The sequence below is a fragment of the Salvelinus sp. IW2-2015 genome, linkage group LG14 (assembly GCF_002910315.2).
Source record: "Salvelinus sp. IW2-2015 linkage group LG14, ASM291031v2, whole genome shotgun sequence".
Taxonomy (NCBI): domain Eukaryota; kingdom Metazoa; phylum Chordata; class Actinopteri; order Salmoniformes; family Salmonidae; genus Salvelinus; species Salvelinus sp. IW2-2015.
Window position 1 is genome coordinate 20,051,244 of NC_036854.1, and position 23,098 is coordinate 20,074,341.

General features: G+C 42.3%; 1 protein-coding gene across 1 annotated transcript; it reads right to left on the reverse strand.

Moving 5' to 3' along the window:
- Nucleotides 1–1,842: 1,842 nt before the first annotated feature.
- On the reverse strand, nt 1,843–20,602 carry LOC111972593 (adenylate cyclase type 3-like). The gene is made up of 20 exons (XM_023999609.2): nt 19,682–20,602; nt 17,673–17,822; nt 16,439–16,569; nt 16,126–16,237; nt 15,341–15,468; nt 15,013–15,171; nt 14,724–14,889; nt 14,486–14,587; nt 14,262–14,371; nt 13,984–14,145; nt 5,608–5,695; nt 5,394–5,510; nt 4,248–4,519; nt 4,045–4,126; nt 3,677–3,835; nt 3,367–3,513; nt 3,136–3,252; nt 2,900–3,026; nt 2,713–2,837; nt 1,843–2,542 (listed from the first exon to the last, which is right to left on the reverse strand). Exons 1-20 carry the CDS (start codon nt 20,357–20,359, stop codon nt 2,354–2,356), a joined length of 3,321 nt encoding a protein of 1,106 aa, XP_023855377.1. The 5' UTR covers nt 20,360–20,602; the 3' UTR covers nt 1,843–2,353.
- Between the last annotated feature and the right edge of the window lie 2,496 nt (nt 20,603–23,098).

Consider the following 23,098-nt stretch of genomic DNA (forward strand, 5'->3'; position numbering starts at 1 on the left):
CCATTGGACATAAAGATTACACAAGTTGGAAATCGTAAATTCAACAATGAGTCGTTTGAAAGGAATCAGTGGCTAACTGCAAGCATTGCAAAGCAACCACTAACGTTAGCCTGTTATTCAATGGAGTGGCTGTGTGTTTTTTTTTCAGAGTTCCCACCATAAATCCAGAAAATGCCACTTTGATGACAAAATTTGCCCACGAAGAACCACTGCGCCACCTTCACAAGGTGAGTCCAAAAATGTATTGTATGCTGCTGCGTAAGGATGTAATATGCAAGGGAGATATGTATACTGTAGCCAAGACAGTAATAATAAGTGTATGTTGTGTAGTAAGCTGTTAGTAGACCATGTGCCTTACTCTAATAATTTGGTCTATTTTCACCCACGCGGTATTGTAAACACATTGTTCGTGGCCCGGTGTGTGCTTGTTTGCCAACCTTTTTTGTACAGCTTTGACAGTGCTACTGATAGTAGTGGTGGCGCTTGGCTTGCACGTGAAAATTCAGCACACACAACATTCCTCCTTTGGCCGCCTCTCCTTCCAGTTCTCTGCTGCCAATGACTGGAACGAACTACAAAAATCTCTGAAACTGGAAACACTTATCTCCCTCACTAGCTTTAAGCACCAGCTGTCAGAGCAGCTCACAGATTACTGCACCTGTACATAGCCCATCTATAATTTAGCCCAAACAACTACCTCTTCCCCTACTGTATTTATTTATTTTGCTCCTTTGAACCCCATTATTTCTATTTCTACTTTGCACATTCTTCCACTGCAAATCTACCATTCCAGTGTTTTACTTGCTATATTGTATTTACCTTGCCACCATGGCCTTTTTTTTGCCTTTACCTCCCTTATCTCACCTCATTTGCTCACATTGTATATAGACTTATTTTTCTTCTGTATTATTGACTGTATGTTTGTTTTATTCCATGTGTAACTCTGTGTTGTTGTATGTGTCGAACTGCTTTGCTTTATCTTGGCCAGGTCGCAATTGTAAATGAGAACCTGTTCTCAACTTGCCTACCTGGTTAAATAACACAATTCTATTATATAATTTTTTATTTGAAGTGTCAAATTAAAAGCTTATTTAACACGTGAAGTAGTGTTATATGATGTGTATCTTTTTTGACATGCAACGACCCAAACAGTGTTCAATGTGCCTCACCCTAATAATTTGTGCTATTTTCACCTCTTCAGTTCTAACTTGGTGGTGCACATGCAGCCTATAACCTGGTTTAGAAAAATGTAATCATCTAAATATTGTAAGAGCTTTCATTGTCTGTTTTATATGCCGATTTTATTTATCCCACGGTTCTGATTTGTTTTACAGGGAGTACACTGTAAGAACGGCCCATGTTCTGAATTCTGTCGCTGTACATTTCAAAAGTGCTGAAAAAATAGTTGTTGACTATTTCCGCCGTCACTCGCTCATTAATGTCTTAATTTAAATTACAGATTGCCTCTTATCCGCTTGTCATCCCCTTATGCCATAGTTTGTACATCTCAATTGTCAGTATAAACCACATTTGTTTAAGCAAGTCAGCCATATCAGCTATGTTTTTTAAAAAGGCAGTAAATGAGGCTGAATGAGCTGTTTTGCTGCCATACAAGTCTCAGATGAAAGCCAGGTGTAGCAGTGGTAAGGTGTTGGGACTCTGCTGTTGGGACAGCTTTATGTAGGCCCTAACAGTTTGTGGGCACCGATTGTCACGTTTGTCACCGTTATAGTGCAATTCATGTATTGTTTACAGTTGTGTTGTGGCTTAGCTGGCAAGCAGCCCACTATTTTTTGTTTGCCCCACCAAGAGTAAAAAAATCGCCACTGCACACAAACCGCATAAAAGTTAATGAAAACATTTTTTATCAACACATTATAAATACAAAATCATTCAAGCGCATTATCTTACAAAACCAGAGCTTGACTGTTTAAAAACAATAAAAGAACAGAGGATAATCATACTGAAGGCAAACTGTCACACTAGTGAGTTTAGTTGATGTCAATATGAACTTAGGGTGTAGTGATATGTTGTTCTATGAAGTAGTTGCCTATATCTAAATATATACACAAAAGCTCATATTTTGTACATGTACCCACCCATCAAAAGGTATGATTTTTCACTTGAACTATCAGTTACCATAGAATCCAGAAGCGGCTACTGGAGTACAGAATTGAGTGTGTTTTTGTTTTCTTAGCCTGTCGAAACAGTATGCTTGCCTATGCATTAACTGTACACTTGTCTATGATTTTTAAGTTTGATCTGTCATAGCATGTCTAGAGTATGTTACATAAGAATGATGAATCCGTGTGTAATCTCTACTGTCTGTTGTTTCAGCAGGTGTGGGTCAGGATCAGGAATGGTCCACTACTTGGTGAGGAAGGGCAGTAGTAGTGGTGGGACCGGTGCCGTTGCTACTAGTTTTGTCTTTCCCTTTCATGAAGAAGGTTAGTAGCTCCCCCTTCCCCTTGACGAAGATGGGGCCTCTCCTGACGAAGCGGAATCCGTACTCCTTTAGGATGTCGTAACAGTCCTCCACCACCTGGGGGAAGCACATCATAGGGTAATGACGGATAAAAATGGGACATTATAGGACGTAGAAGGAAAACTGTTTATCAAGATAAAAGAGAGGAGAAGATGGGAAAAGACTGAGGTGGGAAAATAAGGGGGAAAGAGAGGAAGGTAGTAGACAGGTGAGGAAATGTGTGTTACCTGGATGTTGCCCATCACCCCTGTAGACTCCATTCTGCTGGCTACATTGACTGTGTTGCCCCAGATGTCATAATGAGGTTTACGAGCTCCAATCACTCCAGCCAAAACCGAGCCCTTATTCAGACCTAAGAGGAAGAGACATGTCACTCAAACACACACACGCTCACACGCACACGCACACACTTACCGATGCGTAGCATGAAGTTGTTGAAGGATTGGTCGTTGAGTTTGGTGAGAGTGACCTTCATGGCCAGAGCAAAGTCTGCCAGGTCAGCTAAGTGCTGCCAACGTTCTAACAATGACTGTTCCTCTATCTGAAGGGGAGAAATAGAGCCTTCATCATTATCATCATCAACACCATTAGTCATGCTGATATACATTAAGCTTGATGATGTATTCTGTGTTGTCAGTTGCTGTGGTTACCGGGCGGTTGCAGTATCCATTGGTGTTGCTCTCGGGTGTGACTCCAGACGCAGCCATGTAGGTGCTTCCTATAGTCTTAATCTTAGTGATGAAGCGGAACTCATTCCTGTCCAACAGCTGGCAGGGGACCAAGGAAATTAATTATCCCGTTACTGTACTAAATCACACACACACACACACACACACACACACACACACACACACACACACACACACACAGAGATCACTCACACTGTCAAAGTCAGAGATAATCTCATTGAGGATCCTCAGACACTCTATGCCCCCATTGTTGATGCCCTCCTCTGTGTAGAAGTCTGAGAAGTTGGGGATGGAGGCAAACATCACTCCTATCTCATCGTATGACTGGCTGTACAGCTCCTACAGAGGAGAAACAAAATTGATGGGTAAGAAAAACACTCAAGCTCGTCATACATCCTTTTACAATTTCCTGTATTTTAATGCCCTCTCTTTGAGTCTCTCCATTCTTGTTTGTATTTTAATTGTCCCTCTCTCTCTGTCTACTCCCCCTTCCCTCTCTCACCTCGTCTCTCTTCTTAGAACCCAAGAAGTGTTTGGCTACATGTTCAGGCAGCATGTTGGTGACCAGCGCTTCATTCCAGCGCCTCATCTCAAACACCCTCTCCTTCTGGTCATGCACCTCAATCTTCCAAAGGAAAAGCTTCCGCGACTGCCTCTCCACCTGTTGAAAAAGAGGAGGGTGGAGTGAAAGAAAGAGAGGGAGTGTTTTAAGCAAGCTCATACAGACTAGTGCTGTCAGGGGGATCAGTAACAACAGCAAGTCTTTCTCAGTTTGTATTATTGATGAGTTAGAGGCTGATGCTCATGGAAGTCTGACTCAATGTGAATCGGAGGTGTGATTGTGAGGATGTTCAGGAGGAAGTAACCCACATGTCTGGCAAAGTAGTAGAAGCAGATCATCATGATCATGATCATCACTGTCATCAGGTACTTGGAAGGGACTATAGACATCCTGAGGATGCGAGAGGGAGAGAGAACATATTGAGTATCCACAGCTTTCTACTTTACCTGCCAATATAACTACCATGTAAGTACATGTTTTTAGCACCACTTGAGGGATTATAGTTCCTCACCTGTAGCTGGTGAATCGTATGAAGTCATACGTGTCGTAGATATCCCTCCAGCTGTAGATGTTGACGGCGCCCGTTGCCACAATGACCAGCAGCATGAGCCCCAGCTTGACCAGGTGGCTCACCTGCACCAGCATGGTGGTCGCCACAAGCGACAGCACTGCCATATAGCTGTAGTGTTTAGGGTTTTCTGCGCAACCTCCATCACCTAGAGACTCCCTGCTGAGGCCAGCACTGGTGTTGAGGAACAGGAAGGGAGGCTGGACACAGCTCAGCTACAATGTCAAGAGGGGTTGGGGTGAGAAATGTTCAATCGATAAACTAAGGCAATATTCCAGTAATGGCATGCACTATAACTTCCCTAATGCTATGTTAACATATAATGCTACAAAAACGTCAGTGTAACATTTAAACAAAAACAAACTAAAGCAATATTTTAACTCAAGCATAATTTGGGCAACATTGCAGTGGCCGCACATTCTCTATGCTCCACACTCCACTAGACATCTCTGCACCACTGATAATTCCTCTCTTGACATTTGGGAGTCCTGTTCCTGCCTAACAGAAAAAGCAGTAAAGTGTGGAACAGGCTGTCCCTGTTGGGCCTTCCAAATGAGCGTGCAGGCAGTGAGAGACAGCTAACTCTCTGTAATGGACCCCTATGGGGATGGGTAGGTTTTGACTACGTGGTATCAGAAACCTGTATATAATGATGAAATGCTCATGTCTCCGCCCTAACAATGGGAGTTGTTGTCCCAAAGGCGGGAAGACAGGCGACAAGCTTAAGTCCAAAATAAGCCCATAGAAACGCATTGGGCTTTGGACAGATTTTGGTGAGAGGGAACCCTGTTGCTTCGCCTCTTCCTCTCTGGTGGTATATAGCTACGACTGAAAGTGATTTTTTTGCAGCAGGTTAGGAGAACTTACGCAGCAGGTTAGGACAATTAACATAGCAGGTTAAGGTTAGGAAAATGGTTAGGGTTAGCTAAAATGCTCTCCTAACCTGTTACAAAAAAATCACTTCCGGTCGTAGCTGTACTCCATCTTGTCACAACCGGATAGGTACTCAGACACAAACTGTTTAGAAGGCACTGAAGAGTATGATAGCAACAAGGTAAGAACACACACAAGCTGAAAAAATTGGCTTACCATATCGGCAATCTCGGCCATGGTTAAAACAAAGATGGCTGCCATGGCCCAGGTGTTCCGTGCCCAACGGGTTCGATCGATCCACATCGAGAACGACACGAGCCTCTTCGAGAACATCTTTTACACAGACACAGACAAACATTATAAATCACCATCATCACTGCCATTATCATCACCACCTCCATCATTATCATCAGAGGAGGAGGAGACTCACACGAGGGAAGACGGCAGCCATGGAGCAGATAGTGAGAATGAGCAGCAACCCCTCTCCAATCGCCAGGGTCACATAGTTCACTACCAGCCTGTCAGACAGATGCACACATACTAAACTTAGCAAAAAAGAAACACCTCTCACTGTCAAGTGCATTTATTTTTTATTTTATGTGTAAATATTTGTATGAACATAACAAGATTCAACATCTGAAACATAAACTGAACAAGTTCCACAGACATGTGACTAACAGAAATGGAATAATGTGTCCCTGAACAAAGGAGGGGTCAAAATCAAAAGTAACAGTCAGTATCTGGTGTGGCCACCAGCTGCATTAGGTACTGCAGTGCATCTCCTCCTCATGGACCACCAGATTTGCCAGTTCTTGCTGTGAGATGTTACCCCACTCTTCCACCAAGGCACCTGCAAGTTCATGGTCATTTCTGGGGGGGGATGGCCCTAGCCCTCACCCTCCGATACAACAGGTTCCAGATGTGCTCAATGGGAGATCCGGGCTCTTCGCTGGCCATGGCAGAACACTAACATTCCTGTCTTGTAGGAAATCACGCACAGAACGAGCAGTATGGCTGGTGGCATTGTCAGGCTAGAGGGTCATGTCAGGATGAGCCTGCAGGAACGGTACCACATAAGGGAGGAGGATGTCTTCCCTGTAACGCACAGCGTTGAGATTGCCTGCAATGACAACAAGCTCAGTCCGATGATGCTGTGACACACCGCCCCAGACCATGACGGACCCTCCACCTCCAAATCGATCCCGCTCCAGAGTACAGGCCTCGGTGTAATGCTCATTCCTTCGACGATAAACGCGAATCGGACCATCACCCCTGGTAAGACAAAACCGCGACTCGTCAGTGAAGAGCACTTTTTGCCAGTCCTGTCTGGTCCAGCAACGGTGGGTTTGTGCCCATGGGCGACGTTGTTGCCGGTGATGTCTGGTGAGGATCTGGCTTACAGCAGGCCTACAGCAGGCCTTCAGTCCAGCCTCTCTCAGCCTATTGCAGACAGTCTGAGCACTGATGGAGGGATTGTGCGTTCCTGGTGTAACTCGGGGAGTTGTTGTTGCCATCTTGTAACTGTCCCGCAGGTGTGATGTTCGGATGTACCGATCCTGTGCAGGCATTGTTACACGTGGTCTGCCACTGTGAGGACGATCAGCTGTCCGTCCTGTCTCCCTGTAGTGCTGTCTTAGGCGTCTCACAGTACGTACATTGCAATTTATTGCCCTGGCCACATCTGCAGTCCTCATGCCTCCTTGCAGCATGCCTAAGGCACGTTCACGCAGATGAGCAGGAACCCTGGGCATCTTTCTTTTGGTGTTTTTCAGTGACAGTAGAAATTCCTCTTTAGAGTACTAAGTTTTCATAACTGTGACCTTAATTGCCTACCGTCTGTAAGCTGTTAGTGTCTTAACATCCGTTACACAGGTGCATGTTCATTAATTGTTTATGGTTCATTGAACAAGCATAGGAAACAGTGTTTTTTAAAAATGATTTCTTTAAGGGGTGGATCAGCTTAATATTGCGTAAAGATTGTTGCGTCCATCAATGTAATTGTCTGCATCATTTCCAATCCCCCATATCTTTTTTGGGTAATTATATATATCCATATACATACACGTATACATACATATACACATACAGTGGGGCAAAAAAGTATTTAGTCAGCCACCAATTGTGCAAGTTCTCCCACTTAAAAAGATGAGAGAGGCCTGTAATTTTCATCATAGGTACACTTCAACTATGACAGACAAAATGAGAAAAACAATATCCAGAAAATCACATTGTAGGATTTTTTATGAATTTATTTGCAAATTATGGTGGAAAATAAGTATTTGCACCAGTCATATACATGACAAAGTATATATTCATACTTCATATACTTTAAAGTTAATAAATATACCCCTTTAGTTCCAGAGATATTATGATACGAGATGGGTCGAAAGAAACGTTTTCAAAACGTTTCATCTCACATATTTATTCACACACATGTTGCTGGTATTTTGGCCCATCCTCCATGCAGATCTCCTCTAGAGCAGTGATGTTTTGGGGCTGTTGCTGGCAACACGGACTTTCAACTCCCTCCAAAGATTTTCTATGGGGTTGAATCTGGAGACTGGTAGGCCACTCCAGGACCTTGAAATGCTTCTTACGAAGCCACTCCTTCTTGCCCGGGCGGTGTGTTTGGGATCATTGTCATGCTGAAAGACCCACCACGTTTCATCTTCAATGCCCTTGCTGATGGAAGGAGGTTTTCACTCAAAATCTCACAATACATGGCCCCATTCATTCTTTCCTTTACACCGATCAGTCGTCCTGGTCCCTTTGCAGAAAAACAGCCCAAAGCATGATGTTTCCACCCCCATGCTTCACAATAGGTATGGTGTTCTTTGGATGCAACTCAGCATTCTTTGTCCTCCAAACACGACGAGTTGAGTTTTTTACCAAAAAGTTCTATTTTGGTTTCATCTGACCATATGACATTCTCCCAATCTTCTTCTGGATCATCAAAATGCTCTCTAGCAAACTTCAGACGGGCCTGGACATGTACTGGCTTAAGCAGGGGGACACGTCTGGCACTGCAGGATTTGAGTCCCTGGCGGCGTAGTGTGTTTACTGATGGTAGGCTTTGTTACTTTGGTCCCAGCTCTCTGCAGGTCATTCACTAGGTCCCCCCGTGTGGTTCTGGGATTTTTGCTCACCGTTCTTGTGATCATTTTGACCCCACGGGGTGAGATCTTGCGTGGAGCCCCAGATCGAGAGAGATTATCAGTGGTCTTGTATGTCTTCCATTTCCTAATAATTGCTCCCACAGTTGATTTCTTCAAACCAAACTGCTTACCTATTGCAGATTCAGTCTTCCCAGCCTGGTGCAGGTCTACATTTGTTTTCTGGTGTCCTTTGACAGCTCTTTGGTCTTGGCCATAGTGGAGTTTGGAGTGTGACTGTTTGAGGTTGTGGACAGGCTTTTATACTGATATCAAGTTCAAACAGGTGCCATTAATACAGGTAACGAGTGGAGGACAGAGGAGCCTCTTTAAAGAAGAAGTTACAGGTCTGTGAGAGCCAGAAATCTTGCTTGTTTGTAGGTGCCAAATACTTATTTTCCACCATAATTTGCAAATAAATTCATTAAAAATCCTACAATGTGATTTTCTGGATTTTTTTTTCTCATTTTGTCTGTCATAGTTGAAGTGTACCTATGATGAAAATTACAGGCCTCTCTCATCTTTTTAAGTGGGAGAACTTGCACAATTGGTGGCTGACTAAATACTTTTTTGCCCCACTGTATATACATACACATACCTATATAGATATACATACTTTTCTAGGAATATACCTTTATTATTCCCCTCAAACCCTACCACCCTTCCCCCAATTGGCGTAAACTAATAAACACTTAGGCTTCTACCTTCAATTTATACCTCTTATACACATTTTACAGACACAATCTATTTTACAATAGTTATATTTTGTTTGTTTTTAGTCCTTCCTCTATTTCTGATGTCCATCCAGTTTGATTTCTATTTGTAACTGTGCTATTTCACAACATTTCTGAACCTATATACATTTTACAGACCCCGTATGTGTTACATTGGTTATCTTGTTATTAGTCCCACCCTTCATAAATAGGACTGCTGGAGTTATGTCACCCATGCAGCTAACACAGACATATGGAAAGTTTCCAGTACTTGTCTTATATTATCTCCAATGTATCGTCCACGTAAAAAAAACCTGCATCACAACAATGACGTGTAAGAGGTCTCCAATTTTTTAAATGGACTGGATCTTTATATATACACCACTTGAGTCCTGTTTCAGTAATAATGATATCAGACCTTGTTGCGTGTATCTCTCAACATCATCCATTCTATTTGTCATATATTTTTCAACTGTGCTGTGATGCTTCACAAAAGTACTGAACCTTTCTATTCTCATAGCTTCTACAACAGACTGTAAATTAAAAAAATTTTTTTTTGCTAAAATAATTATTATATTATTGATTGATTGACTATGGCTTTTCAAATCACCCAGTACTGCTATCTGCAGCGTTAGTTCTAGGGAAATGTTGCAATTCTTCAGCCATTCCTGAACCTGTGACCAAAAACGAGCTACATATGGACAATACCAAAATAAATGATCTAATGACTCTGCCTCCTCACAGCAAAATCTGCATAGCTGGGAAGATTGTATCCCCCATATATATATATAACATTCTATTGGTTGCAAGAATTTTGTATAGTAATTTAAATGGAACAATTTGAAGTTTGGAATCTGGCGTTGTTTTGGATATCAATTCATAAACCATGTGCCATGGAATGGGTACATCGAAAATCTCTTCCCAACTATTTTGCAATTTATATGGCACAGCTGTCAGTTTTTTGGTCCTTAAATAAAATTGGTATATGTTTTTATTTATCACACTTTTCTTTACCCATTTATGCTCTTTAATACAGGGCCGACATACAAGTTCCTTACTTTTTYCCCCTTCTACTTGCCTCTTCCATTTTTGTGGTAATGCTGCAATTAATTGGTTGTAATTTTGGGTAGAGCAGACATTTCCATATGTCTGTGTTAGCTGCATGGGTGACATAACTCCACCAGTCCTATTTATGATATCAATAACTAAAATTATACCTTTTTTAAACATTTCTTCGAAAAATACATWWAAAAAAAATCAATTAGTATATTTGAGTTTAACCACAATATTTGTTGTATTATTTGTTCTGTCTTTTCTGGTGGATTAAACTGAAATTGAAACCAACYTTTTAAGGCTTGTTTAAAAAATAACAATATTTTGGAGATTATTTCCTTTTCAAACAACCGAAAGTGAGCAGGTGTAATCTGAATAAAGGGAAAAAGGCCATTCTTGAACATAGGATGAGACATTCCTACCAATTTACTAGAGAACCAGTTTGGATTTAAGTATAACTTTTGTATGACTAATACCTTTAGTGAGAGGTCTAATGCTTTAATGTTTAATAATTTCTGCCCTCCGAATTCATATTCGTTATATAATAGACCTTTTTAATTTTGTCTGGCTTGCCGTTCCAAATAAAATTGAATATTTTTTGTTCATATAATTTAAAAAGCAGGTCACTAGGTGTAGGCAAAACCATAAGCAAATAGGTAAACTGTGATATGACTAAAGAGTTAATCAGGGTGATTTTTCCACAAATAGACAGGTATTTTCCTTTCCATGGTAGCAAGATCTTATCTATTTTTGCTAACTTTCTATAAACATTTATTGGAGTGAGATCATTTCTTTCTTTTGGGATTTTTATACTGAGTATGTCCACACTTCCGTCAGACCATTTAATTGGTAAACTACACGGTAATGTAAAATTTGCATTTTTTAGTGATCCAATACGTAATATTGATAATACTTATCATAATTTGGTTTTAATCCAGAGAGGATAGCAAAAGTATCTAGATCCTCTATGAGGCCGTGGAGAGATTCTAATTGTGGTTTTAAAAGAAAACATGAATCATCAGCGTACAATGACACCTTAGTTTTTAAGCCACGGATTTCTAATCCCTTAATATTATTGTTTGATCTAATTTTAACAGCTAACATTTCGATGGCAATAATAAATAGATATGCCGATAGTAGACAACCTTGTTTTACTCCTCTAGATAGTTTTAAACTTTCTGAGATGTAGCCATTATTTACTATTTTACACCTAGGGTTACTAGACATAACTTTAACCCATTTTATAAGAGATTACCCAAAATTGAAATATTCTAGGCATTTATATATAAACGCCAGTCGTACTTTATCAAAARCCTTTTCAAAATCAGCTATGAAAACCAGGCCTGGTGTCCCCGATATTTCATAGTATTCCATTGTTCCCAGTACTTGTCTTATATTATCTCCAATGTATCATCCATGTAAAAAAAACCTGTCTGATTAGGATGAATAACATCTGACAATACTTTTTTAATTCTATGCGGCAAGCATTTTGCTAGGATTTTTGCATCACAACACTGAAGTGTAAGAGGTCTCCATTTTTTTTAATGGACTGGATCTTTATATATACCACTTGGGTCCTGTTTCAGTAATAATGATATCAGACCATGTTGCGTGTCTGATAATCTACCATTTATATAGGAGTGGTTAAAACATGCTAATAAAGGTCCTCTGAGTATATATTTTTWWAAAAATGGTATACTTCCACTGGTATGCCATCCAGCCATGGAGTTTTCCCAGCCTTAAAGGCCCCAGTTACATCAAGAAGTTCCTCCTCTGTAATTTGGCCTTCACATGATTCTTTCTGTACAGATGTTAATTTTACATTATTATTAGGAAAAAAATCCATACAATTAGTTTCAGTTAGTGGAGATGTAGGAGACTGAAACGAAAACATATTCTTAAAGTACTTTACTTCCTCTTTCAAAATATAATTTGGTGAATCATGCGTGACTCCATCATTTGTAACAAGTTTCAATACATTTTTTTGGTAGCATTTCTATATCGAAAATTGAAAAAGAATTTGGTGCATTTTCCCCCATATTCCATCCAGTTCGCTTTATTTTTATAATATATTACACTGGATCTTTCTTGAATAAGTTCCTCCATTTCTTTTTGTTTTTACTCTAGCCTCTATGGTACAGTTTTAATTGCTATCTAACTGTACTGTTAGTCCTCCAATTTTCCTTTGTTAATATGGACTCTTTTGATCTAAATTGCTTTTGTTTTATAGATGAGTACTGAATTGCATGGCCTCTAAAGACACATTTAAAAGTGTCCCATACAATAAGGGGATCTGCTGTACCTATGTTATGTCTGAAAAAGTCAGCTATAAATTCTTCTGTCCTAGTTCTAAACAATTTATCATCTAGTAGGCTTTGATTACATTTCCAATATCCTCGCCCACGTGGAAATTCTGTAAGAGTAATATATATGCCAATTATGTGATGATCTGACCACATTCTGTCCCCTATCAACACTTTTTAAACTTTTGGKRCCAGAGAGAATGGCATAAGAAAGTAGTCAAGAYGACTAGCTTGATTAAGCCTCCGCCATGTATATCTCACTAGGTCAGGGTAWTTAAGTCTCCATATATCCACTAATTCCAATATATCCATGACATTCATGATTTCCTTAAGTGCCTGAGGGTGATAGTTTGTAGTGTGATTTCCTTTCCGGTTCATAGAGGTATTTAAGACCGTATTAAAATCTCCCACCATGATAATAGTCTAGTGTTGCTTGTAGAGTTGATAAATTCTTATATATATTTTCAAAGAAGCTTGGATCATCATTATTTGGACCATATAGGTTAATAAGCCATATCTGTTTATTGTCCGATAACATATTTAAAATAATCCATCTACCTTGATGATCTGTTTGGACAATTTGCACATTTGGATCAAAATTACTATTAATTAAAACCATCCCTCCTTTAGAATTTCTTTGCCCATGGAGAAATATATTTCGCCGTGCCAGTCCCTTTTCCACCCAACTTCATCTAAAATTGTGCAAAAAAATGGGCTGAAATTGAGAGACTTTATTAACCATTGTCACATCCTAGATGATGGAGGCCAAATGTACACCTTTTCCCTGAAACACCCACAACACGGTCCCCCGTATTGACCATATTCCCAAGCATCTCCATGTAGTCAGACTTATGATTTTGTGCCACCAGGGCCACAATAATATGCCCCCTCTCTGAATGTCCGAGTGTGACCCCCTCCCCATGGGTTACTGCAGCTAGTGTTGCCAGCACTGCCACTGCCTGGGTGGGGGCAGCCCACCGGAAGCCCCACCGGCTAGGTACAAGGTCACTCAACGCCACACTTTCCCAAATATAACAAAAAACATAAAACAAATAAATAAACACACCACACCATCCACACATACTGTGCCTTCTGTTAACTGAGTTTTTATCTTCACCATGTTGAATTAGTGACAGTGTGTTCCAATTAGTTATATTTGAAGATCAATAAAAAATATAGATTTCTATTTTATTGTTACAATCCATAACCGGGCTAGAATTGTGTTAAATAATTTTCCCCGTCTATAAGAACTTTGTAATTTTTAAAATAACCATGGACTAGTCTTTGTGTCTCTGAACAACTGGTTATCAATATATAGTTTATCGATGACGAGAGCTACTCGTTTCCCTTTTAATCTATTTTCCTTGAAAATTGGATACAGAACTTTACGCCGTTCTGCAAGTTCTGCAATTTTGGGAAACAGTGTTTAAACCCTTTACAATGAAGATCTGTGAAGATATTTGGATTTTTACGAATTATGTTTGAAAGACAGGGTCCTGAAAAAGGGACGTTTCTTTTTTTGTTGAGTTTATGTTGTAGTAAAGTATATTTAATATTTTGTGTTGAATATAATGTGTGAACTCACATTGGGTCTATGAGGACCTCCATGCCTGCAGTGAAAAAGAGGACCAGGCAGCTGCAGCAGAAAGCTACACCACTCTGTCTTTCTTTCTCTGCAGAGTAACGCCCCTCCAACTCCCCATCCACAAACTGCAGGGACACAGGGTTGGTCCGACGCTCCTTCGCACTGATAGAAAGAGAGAGAGATCGAAAGAGTGAGAGATGGATGAGTATATACTTTTCCCTCTTCTTTGCTTTGTCCCTCCAGCCTATCCTCCCTTTCCCCTTCTCCTCCTCTCTTACGTCTCTTCGTTCTCTCTCGCCAGCAGCTCCAGGTGCAGTAGTCTGTTCAGCTCCTGTTCACTCTCCCTGGCATCCACTTTCTTTTTTATTTGACGCTGAGGGCTCGTCACCTAGGCAACACAGGTCAGAAGAGGTCATGGATAGGCTCGTAGTTAAATTCATACAATTAGTCAAATCTAATCAAAATCTTAAAAGAAAAGATGGAAGTTAGGGGTTAGGTGTACCTGTGTTTTTGCTTCCTGTTTGCGCTCTCTGGGCGTGCCCCGGACCGAACTGACGCTCCCATTGGTCTCTGTGGTGTTAATCAACTGGGGAGAGTTTCTATTCTGAAAAATGAGGAGTGGGGAGAGACAGAGAGAGAGCAATATAAAACATTTAATTTACAGAACCAGGCCAGACAGAGAGAGGAATATAAAACATTTAATTTATAGAACCAGGCCAGACAGAGAGGTCATCACTTACTACCCTGTTGAGTCCGTTGACCTGGGTGGTTTCCTTGGAGAACAGCACCAGGTAGGTATCTATGCCTTTCTCCAGCAGGTACTCACACCTCTCCCCTCCGTTCCCCGGCTCCAGGTCAAACTCTCCATGCAGACACTCCATGGTGCTCTGGGAGATGTGGACACGCCTGGAGAACATGCACACCCATAGACACACACTGTCTATGTACCCTCTTGGCAATGAAAGTGACACTCAGAGACATTACTAGTGACCTCTCCCAGGGCCAGTGGTCTTGCTGTACATTTCTTACCCAGGTATCCCTCCTGACTCCATCTTGTTGGCCACAGTGACATCAGTGGACCAGACATCAAACTGCCACCTCCTCTGTCCCAGCACCCCTCCCAGCACAGTGCCTGTGTGCACCCCCACACGCATGTCAACCTCTGTCTTAGTCTTCTCACGCACATACCTGAGTTTGGACGGAAAAGGGGTTAATTCAATTCAGTTTTTCTAAATGCTATCCTTTTCTAAATTGTACATCCCTCATGCTCACTCTTCCACCCTCCTCTCCCACCTATCCCACCCTTCTTCCCCCCTTCCTCCTCCTTTTCCTTCCTCTCCTCCTTCCCCTCACTTACGAGATGGCCTCCACCATGGCCAGGCCCATCATGATGGAACAGGCTGCGTGGTCATCACGGTAATCAGGCAGGCCACAGATACAGTAGTAACAGTCTCCCAGGATCTTGATACGCAACTGGTGATGTTGCTGTATGGAGGGAGGGTGGAGATAGAGAGAGAGGAGAGGAGAGACACAATGACAGGAATGATATGAATGTCAGTATGTTATGAGTTGTGCGTGTTTGCGAGAGAAATAAACTGTGTATTTTAAAGACAGCAGAAGTATCCTTATAGAAGAGATAGGTGAGTCGGATGAATGTGAAAGTCACCTAAGATAACGTATTGCTGTGAGAGATAAGGAGAACAACACAAGGAGGCAGAGAAACACGACCATGAGGCAAAGCAAGGTAAAGAGCAGGGTTCTCCAACTGGCGGCCGGTGGGCCGAATTTGGTCCGTGGGTGTTTTTATTTTGCTCCCCAAGTTTTCGGAGCAATAATTTTGTACTTTTTTATTGTTGGACAGAAAAGACTGTACAAACACCAGGATATCCACTCCAAGTGATTTTCATTTTGGAAATCTATTCCCAATTATTCCCTATAGAGAAGACACGTGATCCTTTACAAATGTAATAACTTTAAATTATTATGGTTTAGTCAAATATTATATCTGTTTGGGCTTTTTACGGTCAATTTGCAATTTAAAAATGATTTGTAATTATGCTCTGGCTCCCCGACCATCCACTCCAGAAACAAATCGGACCGTGGCTGAATCTAGTTGATGATTCCTGGTATAGAGAAACTCACAGCAGCTAGCTTGTCAAAGCGGGCGAACAGTTCGTTGAGCAGCTTGACCAGCTCTTGTGCACTACACGCTGAGGAGAGCTGGGTAAAACCCACTATATCAGCAAATAGGATACTGTAAGAGAGAGGGAGGGAGAGAGGGAGAGAGAGAGAGAGAAGAAGGGGAGAGAAAGGGGAAAGGGGGAGGCAGAGAGAACTAAATTGCTTAATAGGTTCGCTCAATATCCATGTGTTAAAGTACAGATTATTGTCATGAGTATTTCTGAATGATAGCACATCTTCACGTTCGCATTACGTTATATTAACTTTGTCGAACCTGACGTTCTCATGACGGTACATGTACATGGTGTTGAACTGCTGCACTTCGTTCTGGTTAGCCTGTTTCTTCATGCCCTCCAGCATCTCTTCTGCTATGTGTTTGGGCAGGATGGACAGCAACAACTCCTCCTGCACACACACAAAGACAGAGATAGACGTGTTTGTGTGTGTGTGTGTGCGTGCCTGCGCACAGCGCGTACTGCATGTTTGAGACAGGAGTATAATTTCGGTGAGCATCCTCTCAGGGCCGCGTCGTCATGGCAATGTGAAGCAGTCACATGTGTTCTGATTGGCTGGCTGCACCCGTCTCCCAGAAGCCTCCATTGCCTCTTTGCCACTCTGGGAATTCTGTCTTTCTAACTTATTTCTCCCTCTGTCTCGCTCTCTCTCTCCAGGGCCCATACTGTTTGCTCTACAAATAGTAGCAGTCAGGGAAAAGCATAACAGAGGATGGAAGGGACACAATAATAATTGGCTCATCAGCAGCAGTGAATTAGGGTCGACTAGGTTAATTTGACAGTAATGACAGAGAGGATTGTGTGAGGGGACAGGAGACAGAGGAGAGAGAAGGGGGAGATGAGAGAGAGAGAATGGAAAGCAGTAAATGGAGAGAGGAAAAGGCAAGAGAAGAAAGAAAGAGGGAAGTGATGGAAATAGACATTAGCCCTGGTCCCACACCTCTGTATACCTCAGTATGTATGTGACCTCCTCAACAATGCCTCTACTGTAAAGATAACATCAGTCTGTCTAATCAGCCCATTAGACCAGAGCCAGAGACAACACACTGTAATTAGAGCAGTGCTGGGTTATCCAGCACACTGCTAACAGCTAGAGGTGACAGCACACTGCTTACAGCTACAGGTGACAGCACACTGCTAACAGCTAGAGGTGACAGCACACTGCTAACAGCTAGAGGTGACAGCACACTTTGCTAACAGCTAGAGGTGACAGCACACTGCTAACAGCTACAGGTGACAGCACACTGCTAACAGCTAGAGGTGACAGCACACTGCTAACAGCTAGAGGTGACAGCACACTGCTAACAGCTACAGGTGAACAGCACACTGCTAACAGCTACAGGTGACAGCACACTGCTAACAGCTAGAGGTGACAGCACACTGCTAACAGCTAGAGGAAACAGCCAGTAACAGGGCACTCAGGCATCAGGGCACACACATACACACAAACAAACGCACGGATGCAGACGCCCACACACGCGCACACACATCTACCTGCTGGGTGCTCTGCTCCTCCAGGGTGAGTTTGACCTCCAGGGACTGGCGCGCCTCCAGGAAAGCCGTTCGGTACTTCCTGTCGGCCATGTAGTATGATATCACGCCCACAGTGACCGCACACAGGTACAACACCCAGTTAGCCAGGAGCTGGGGAAGTGGGAAGGGATGAACATAACACGAGGCTGAAAACTAAGTCCTGACTGACTGAGTTTGTGAGGGATGCAGAGGGAGCGTTGTGTTCCTAAGTGACAACTCTCACTGAGTACAGTGAGCAGGTTCAACAACATTTTCCAAAATTACCCTCAGCTCGAAGGGTGTCCCACAGATCCCTGCACAGCTGGCTTGCATAACCTGGCACACAAAGGCAACTTAATGGTGATTAGCTGAGTTTGGAGTGTGTGTGGTGTTTCAGGTCTTCTCACCTGTATCATGCTCTATCTCACCAGCCAGTGTTGCGCCTGTCCTCTTTCCCACAGAGCAAATTGTCCTGTGTTGATTTTTCAGTGTACCATTTCTAGTGTTGATTCAAGTCAAATTAAATGTAAGTGTATTTTTCACATGCTTTGGAGACAACAGTTGTAGACTAACAGTGAAAAGATTACTTACGGGCCCTTCCCAACAATGCAGATGAAGACATAATATTAGAAAAATATATAAATAATAACACAAGGAATAAATACACAATGATTAACGAGTCGATGTGCAGGGGTACGAGGTAATTGCGGTGCATACTGTTTGTACACATAAGCAGGGATAAAGTGACTAGGCAACAGGATAGATAATAAATAATAACAGCAGCGTTTGTGATGAGTCAAAAGAGTTAGTGCAAAAAGGGTCAATGCAGTTGGCCCGGGTAGCTATTGGTTAACTATTTAACTACTTATCAATCTTATGGCTTGGGGGTTGAAGCTGTTCAGGGTCCTGTTGTAAGAGTGAAATGAACACTCAGTGGAGTAAATTAACTCCCAGTGTTATTTTATTGGATTATTATTAATATCTGTGTTTTTGATTGATTAATCACATGCTACACAAAGACAAATTACATACATTTTTCTAAACGAATCCAAACAGTTCGCTATATTTATTGCACCGTTACTGAAATGATTGTGCCAGTTTAAATGGTTTAGGTAGTCTTCTTACCAACTTCACCCAACCCTGACAGTCATTCTGAATGCAGGTTGAGGGTGAATAAAAATTCCAACTGTTGGATATCCGAACTCTGGCTGGATTCCAATTGGTATAACATATCACTTTGCAAGCCAGCATAATGTGACTTGCAGGCCTGGTGTGGCCTGAAAACCAGGAGTTTCCAAACACCACTGTGTTAGGATGAAACTAGGCCCTCAAAGTAAGTCTTAATCATATAAGTATTGTATTGTCATTAATGGCATAATGATGGCATTCGCCTATGTACTCACTTGGTGAAAGCCACAGACCTTTAAAATAAAAATGATTCAATAACCATGTCTCTGTCACTAACAATTACAGTCATGGTGGTAACTCTACAATTCCCTTGAAAAGATGCCCTGGAAAATATGAAATGAGGCTATACACCATATAGTGTTAAAACAACACCCCAAAATGATTTACTCTAACACTACAGGTGTTAATTTTGAACACTGAGAAAGTGTAACAGCGACAGCACTAAGCAAAGTAAGTAAATTTTACTCTAAATCAAGTGTTATGTTTTACACTGTAGGTGTTGCATATTACTCTACAGTAGAGTTATGAAAACACCACAATCAAGTTCCTTTGAAAACTTTAAGAGTTGAATGTGGAACACTGCAATAGAGTTACATCTTTAACACTTTCAAAAGTGTTATTTTAACACCAGTTCAGTGGGACTCATATGTTCACTGAAAATAGTGTAAATGTAATACTTTCCGAGTTAAATGTACACCATTGATTTTTCTGAGCACTCACCTACCAGCACCCCTTCACTTTTTGCCCACCTTTGTTTCCACCCACCCCATCCCAAGCTTTCCCCACATCCACCTCTCCTTTACCTGTCTGAGCAGTATGGTTCCCTGCAGGCTGTCCTGGTGCCTTTGGGCGATGGTGACCCCCAGCACCAGGGTATGGATCCCACAGGACAGAGCTGTGAGCAGCAGGAGAGGGACCAGGGTCAGGGGCAGCGTCAGGAAGCAAGAGAAGCTGAAGAAGGCCTGCCAGCCCGCTGTGTCACTGGCCTGGGGGGAAAGCTGGTAGTTCAGCCCCAGGTAGCACAGCACGTGCACGGCTATCATCAGCCAGAGTATGTATGGTATCGCACAGCGCACAACAGGCGCCGCGGGGAGCTTGCGCAGTCGGCAAAGCGTGTAGAGTACAATATCCGCAGCAAGTCCAACTGCCGCGACCACGATCATTGCACGTTTGTCTGTCGTGTACACCACTGCGCACATGACAATGACATAGCAGTTGAAAAGCGCTGCAAACACCACCAGCACGAGAAGAGTCTCCTGTCGCTGCCGTCGGAAGTAGACCTGGTAGAGCCGCTCGAGGGACTCGGGCGCAAAGGTGAGGCGCATGATGCGCGGCAGGCACACGCAGCAGCCGGTGTTGCGCACGGTCACCTCGTGCGTACGACCTGCCCCGTGCCCGTTGTCCGACGAGACTGTGGCCGAACATTCTCCAGAATCCTCTGCAGACTGCTCCGTGTCCGTGTAAACCCGGTTTAGAGACATATTGGATCCAGAGTAAGAGTTCCAGTCTCAGTGAAGGTAATCCGTAATCCTATTTTTCTCCAAAGCGCACTAGATCCTTGAGTGCGCAAGCAGACAGGGAGTGTTTAGTTTCAGAGATTCAGTGAGATGTCATGAATGGAAAACCCTGTCATTGCTTTTCAGGGGAATTAATGCCGTGATGACATAGCCTAACCACAGTAGGCTAACTAAAAATGTCTCCAGTGAATCGCATCAGACCCTCATTTTAACGACGTCCACCATATCTTGTGAAGACTTGGTCTGACTAACACCACCAAGTTTGACATGACCTCCCCTTACCGTTGTGAAAAAATATGTCCATGTTTTCCGATTCACCATTATGTCAGCTCTGTAAAATATTAACATTTGCGATGCTTGAAGATTTCTAGCTCGCCTACCAGATCACGCAGTCACTATCTCTGCGCCACTGTCCACCGTTTCCATGGCAAACCTCGCAATCTCACAGTGTAGAGCAGCATGCAATACAATCATATTGGTTTTCCTTTTATAAAGACTGATACTCGGTGACCTCAAAAAGACATCATAACTTGTTTCTTGTCTTGATTCACTTTGCCTTGGATGAATAACAACCGATAGTTATCCAGTTACGCATAACGCAGACACATCATATCCAACACTACAGTATGAAAACAAAATAATGATAATACTTTGAAATATGTAAAATACACAATATCATTATTCATTCATTCTGAAGTAGGCCAAAGTAATCTAAAAGCATTAGACATATCCATTTGAAATAGATAAAACGCAATATATTCAATATTATCTAAAACAATTACAATCTTAGTGCAAATGTGGTATTTAAAGACTTGACAACAGGTTTGTTTAATAAACTCAAATAGCTGTGACAACTGTCATCACCTAAAATGTTCTAATTAGTCAAGATTGAGGTAAATATCCAACAGATTCCATAAGTACTCACGACTGGTTTTAGATCAACGGTGGCAAAAAATTGTCAATTGCATCATTGCTTTTAATCCTCTTGGAATCAGAAGGATTCTTTAAACTGTTTTCTTTCCAGCAAACAGACCAATCTCTCTCACTCTCCCTCTCTTTCTCTCTGCCCTCCCCTCTCTCTCCCTGATGTTGCTAACGCAGTTGAAACCAAACTAATTACCGAATTGTTATTGTGTCTTGGGGGAGGAATGAAGGATGGAGCAGGGAGGTAGGGAATGAAGAGAAGAAGGAAGGAGGCGGTGGTAGTTTTCATACTTATTGTGGGTTTAGTTAGGGAAGTAAGTTATGAATCCTGCATCCTCATAATGACCATAATCATAATCATAGACAAAGGATACACACCTTGAGTTATCCTTCATGTTTATTATGATTTCTAGGTCATTAACTGGCCATGGTCAGCAAATAATGTCAGTGCACTCTGTAAAGTCTCAGTAAAGTACAAATAGGTGTACACACTCACGCACGCACGCACACACACACACACACACACACACACACACACACACACACACACACACAACACACACACACACACACACACACACACACACACACACACACACACACACACACACACACACATCACACACACACACACACACACACACACACAGCATCAGCAGAGATAACACAGTCTGCTGCTGTAAGCCAGTCCACGTATAGTTTTTCCTAGTTCTGCTGCCACCAGTACTCCCAATGTCCCCAGTCTCACCAGTGCAGCTGTTCCTAGCACTGCTGCTCCCAGTGCCCCTGCTTAAAGTGCAGCTGCCACAGTTACAGTTTCCATGCCGATTCCTCCCATCAGGCTGGCCCCTGTGAGGACCTCATCCCTCATTTGTATGGAACGGACTCTTTGGTGCACCCAGTATGAAGGACACCACTGCAACAAGGGTTACTTTTATTAATTCTGCTGGTCCCAGTATGACAGTTCCCTGTGCTAGACCCTGCAAGCTTAGCACCGCCCCTACTGCTACAGATGTTCTAAATTTGCGGCCCCCGGTGACATCCCTGCAGCCGTGACTCCCCTAACAGCCCCCCCCACATGCTGCCCCTCGAACCCAGCAAAGAGCATCCTGGGTGAATGAGTCTCAGGGCAGATGAGAATGACCGTCACCCTCGCTGCCCCTTTTTGGTCCAAAACTCACCACAGCCACAGTTCCCAGAACAGCTTCTAGCAGCCATGCAGCCAGCGTCCCCATCCACAGCACTGACCCGAGCATCACAGTCACCTCTGACTAGGACCCACCGGCGCTCCCCACACCTACCCCCCTTTTGAAGCATTGAAACGAAACCATATGATTTGAATGAAAAGTATTTTAATAAACAACATGAAAATGTGAAGAAGCGCATCATTTCAAATAAACTACATGTTGTACTAAACAGCATGTAAACAGTCTAAATAGGTCAGGATTCAGACAGGTAGCCTAAGAAGGAACAAAATTAATGATTTTGGATATATTATTAGCCTATTATTTTAATTATTACAAGGCTATAGCCTACAAAGAAATTAATTGTGAAGTATTTGCGACACACTAGGCTGGCAGGAACATTAAGAACTCAGCATTTTAGTCTATAAATTGCGCATATAGGCTGTGACTTACTTAGAATTAAATCAAATTATGTAACAAAAAACACCTTAATAGTCTAAGCCTACAGTGCCTTAGAAACACGAGTTTGACCAGAGTCTGTGGCTTCAGGCTCATGTGATGGTGCCTGGAGAGTAGGCCAGCAGCGGAAAATACC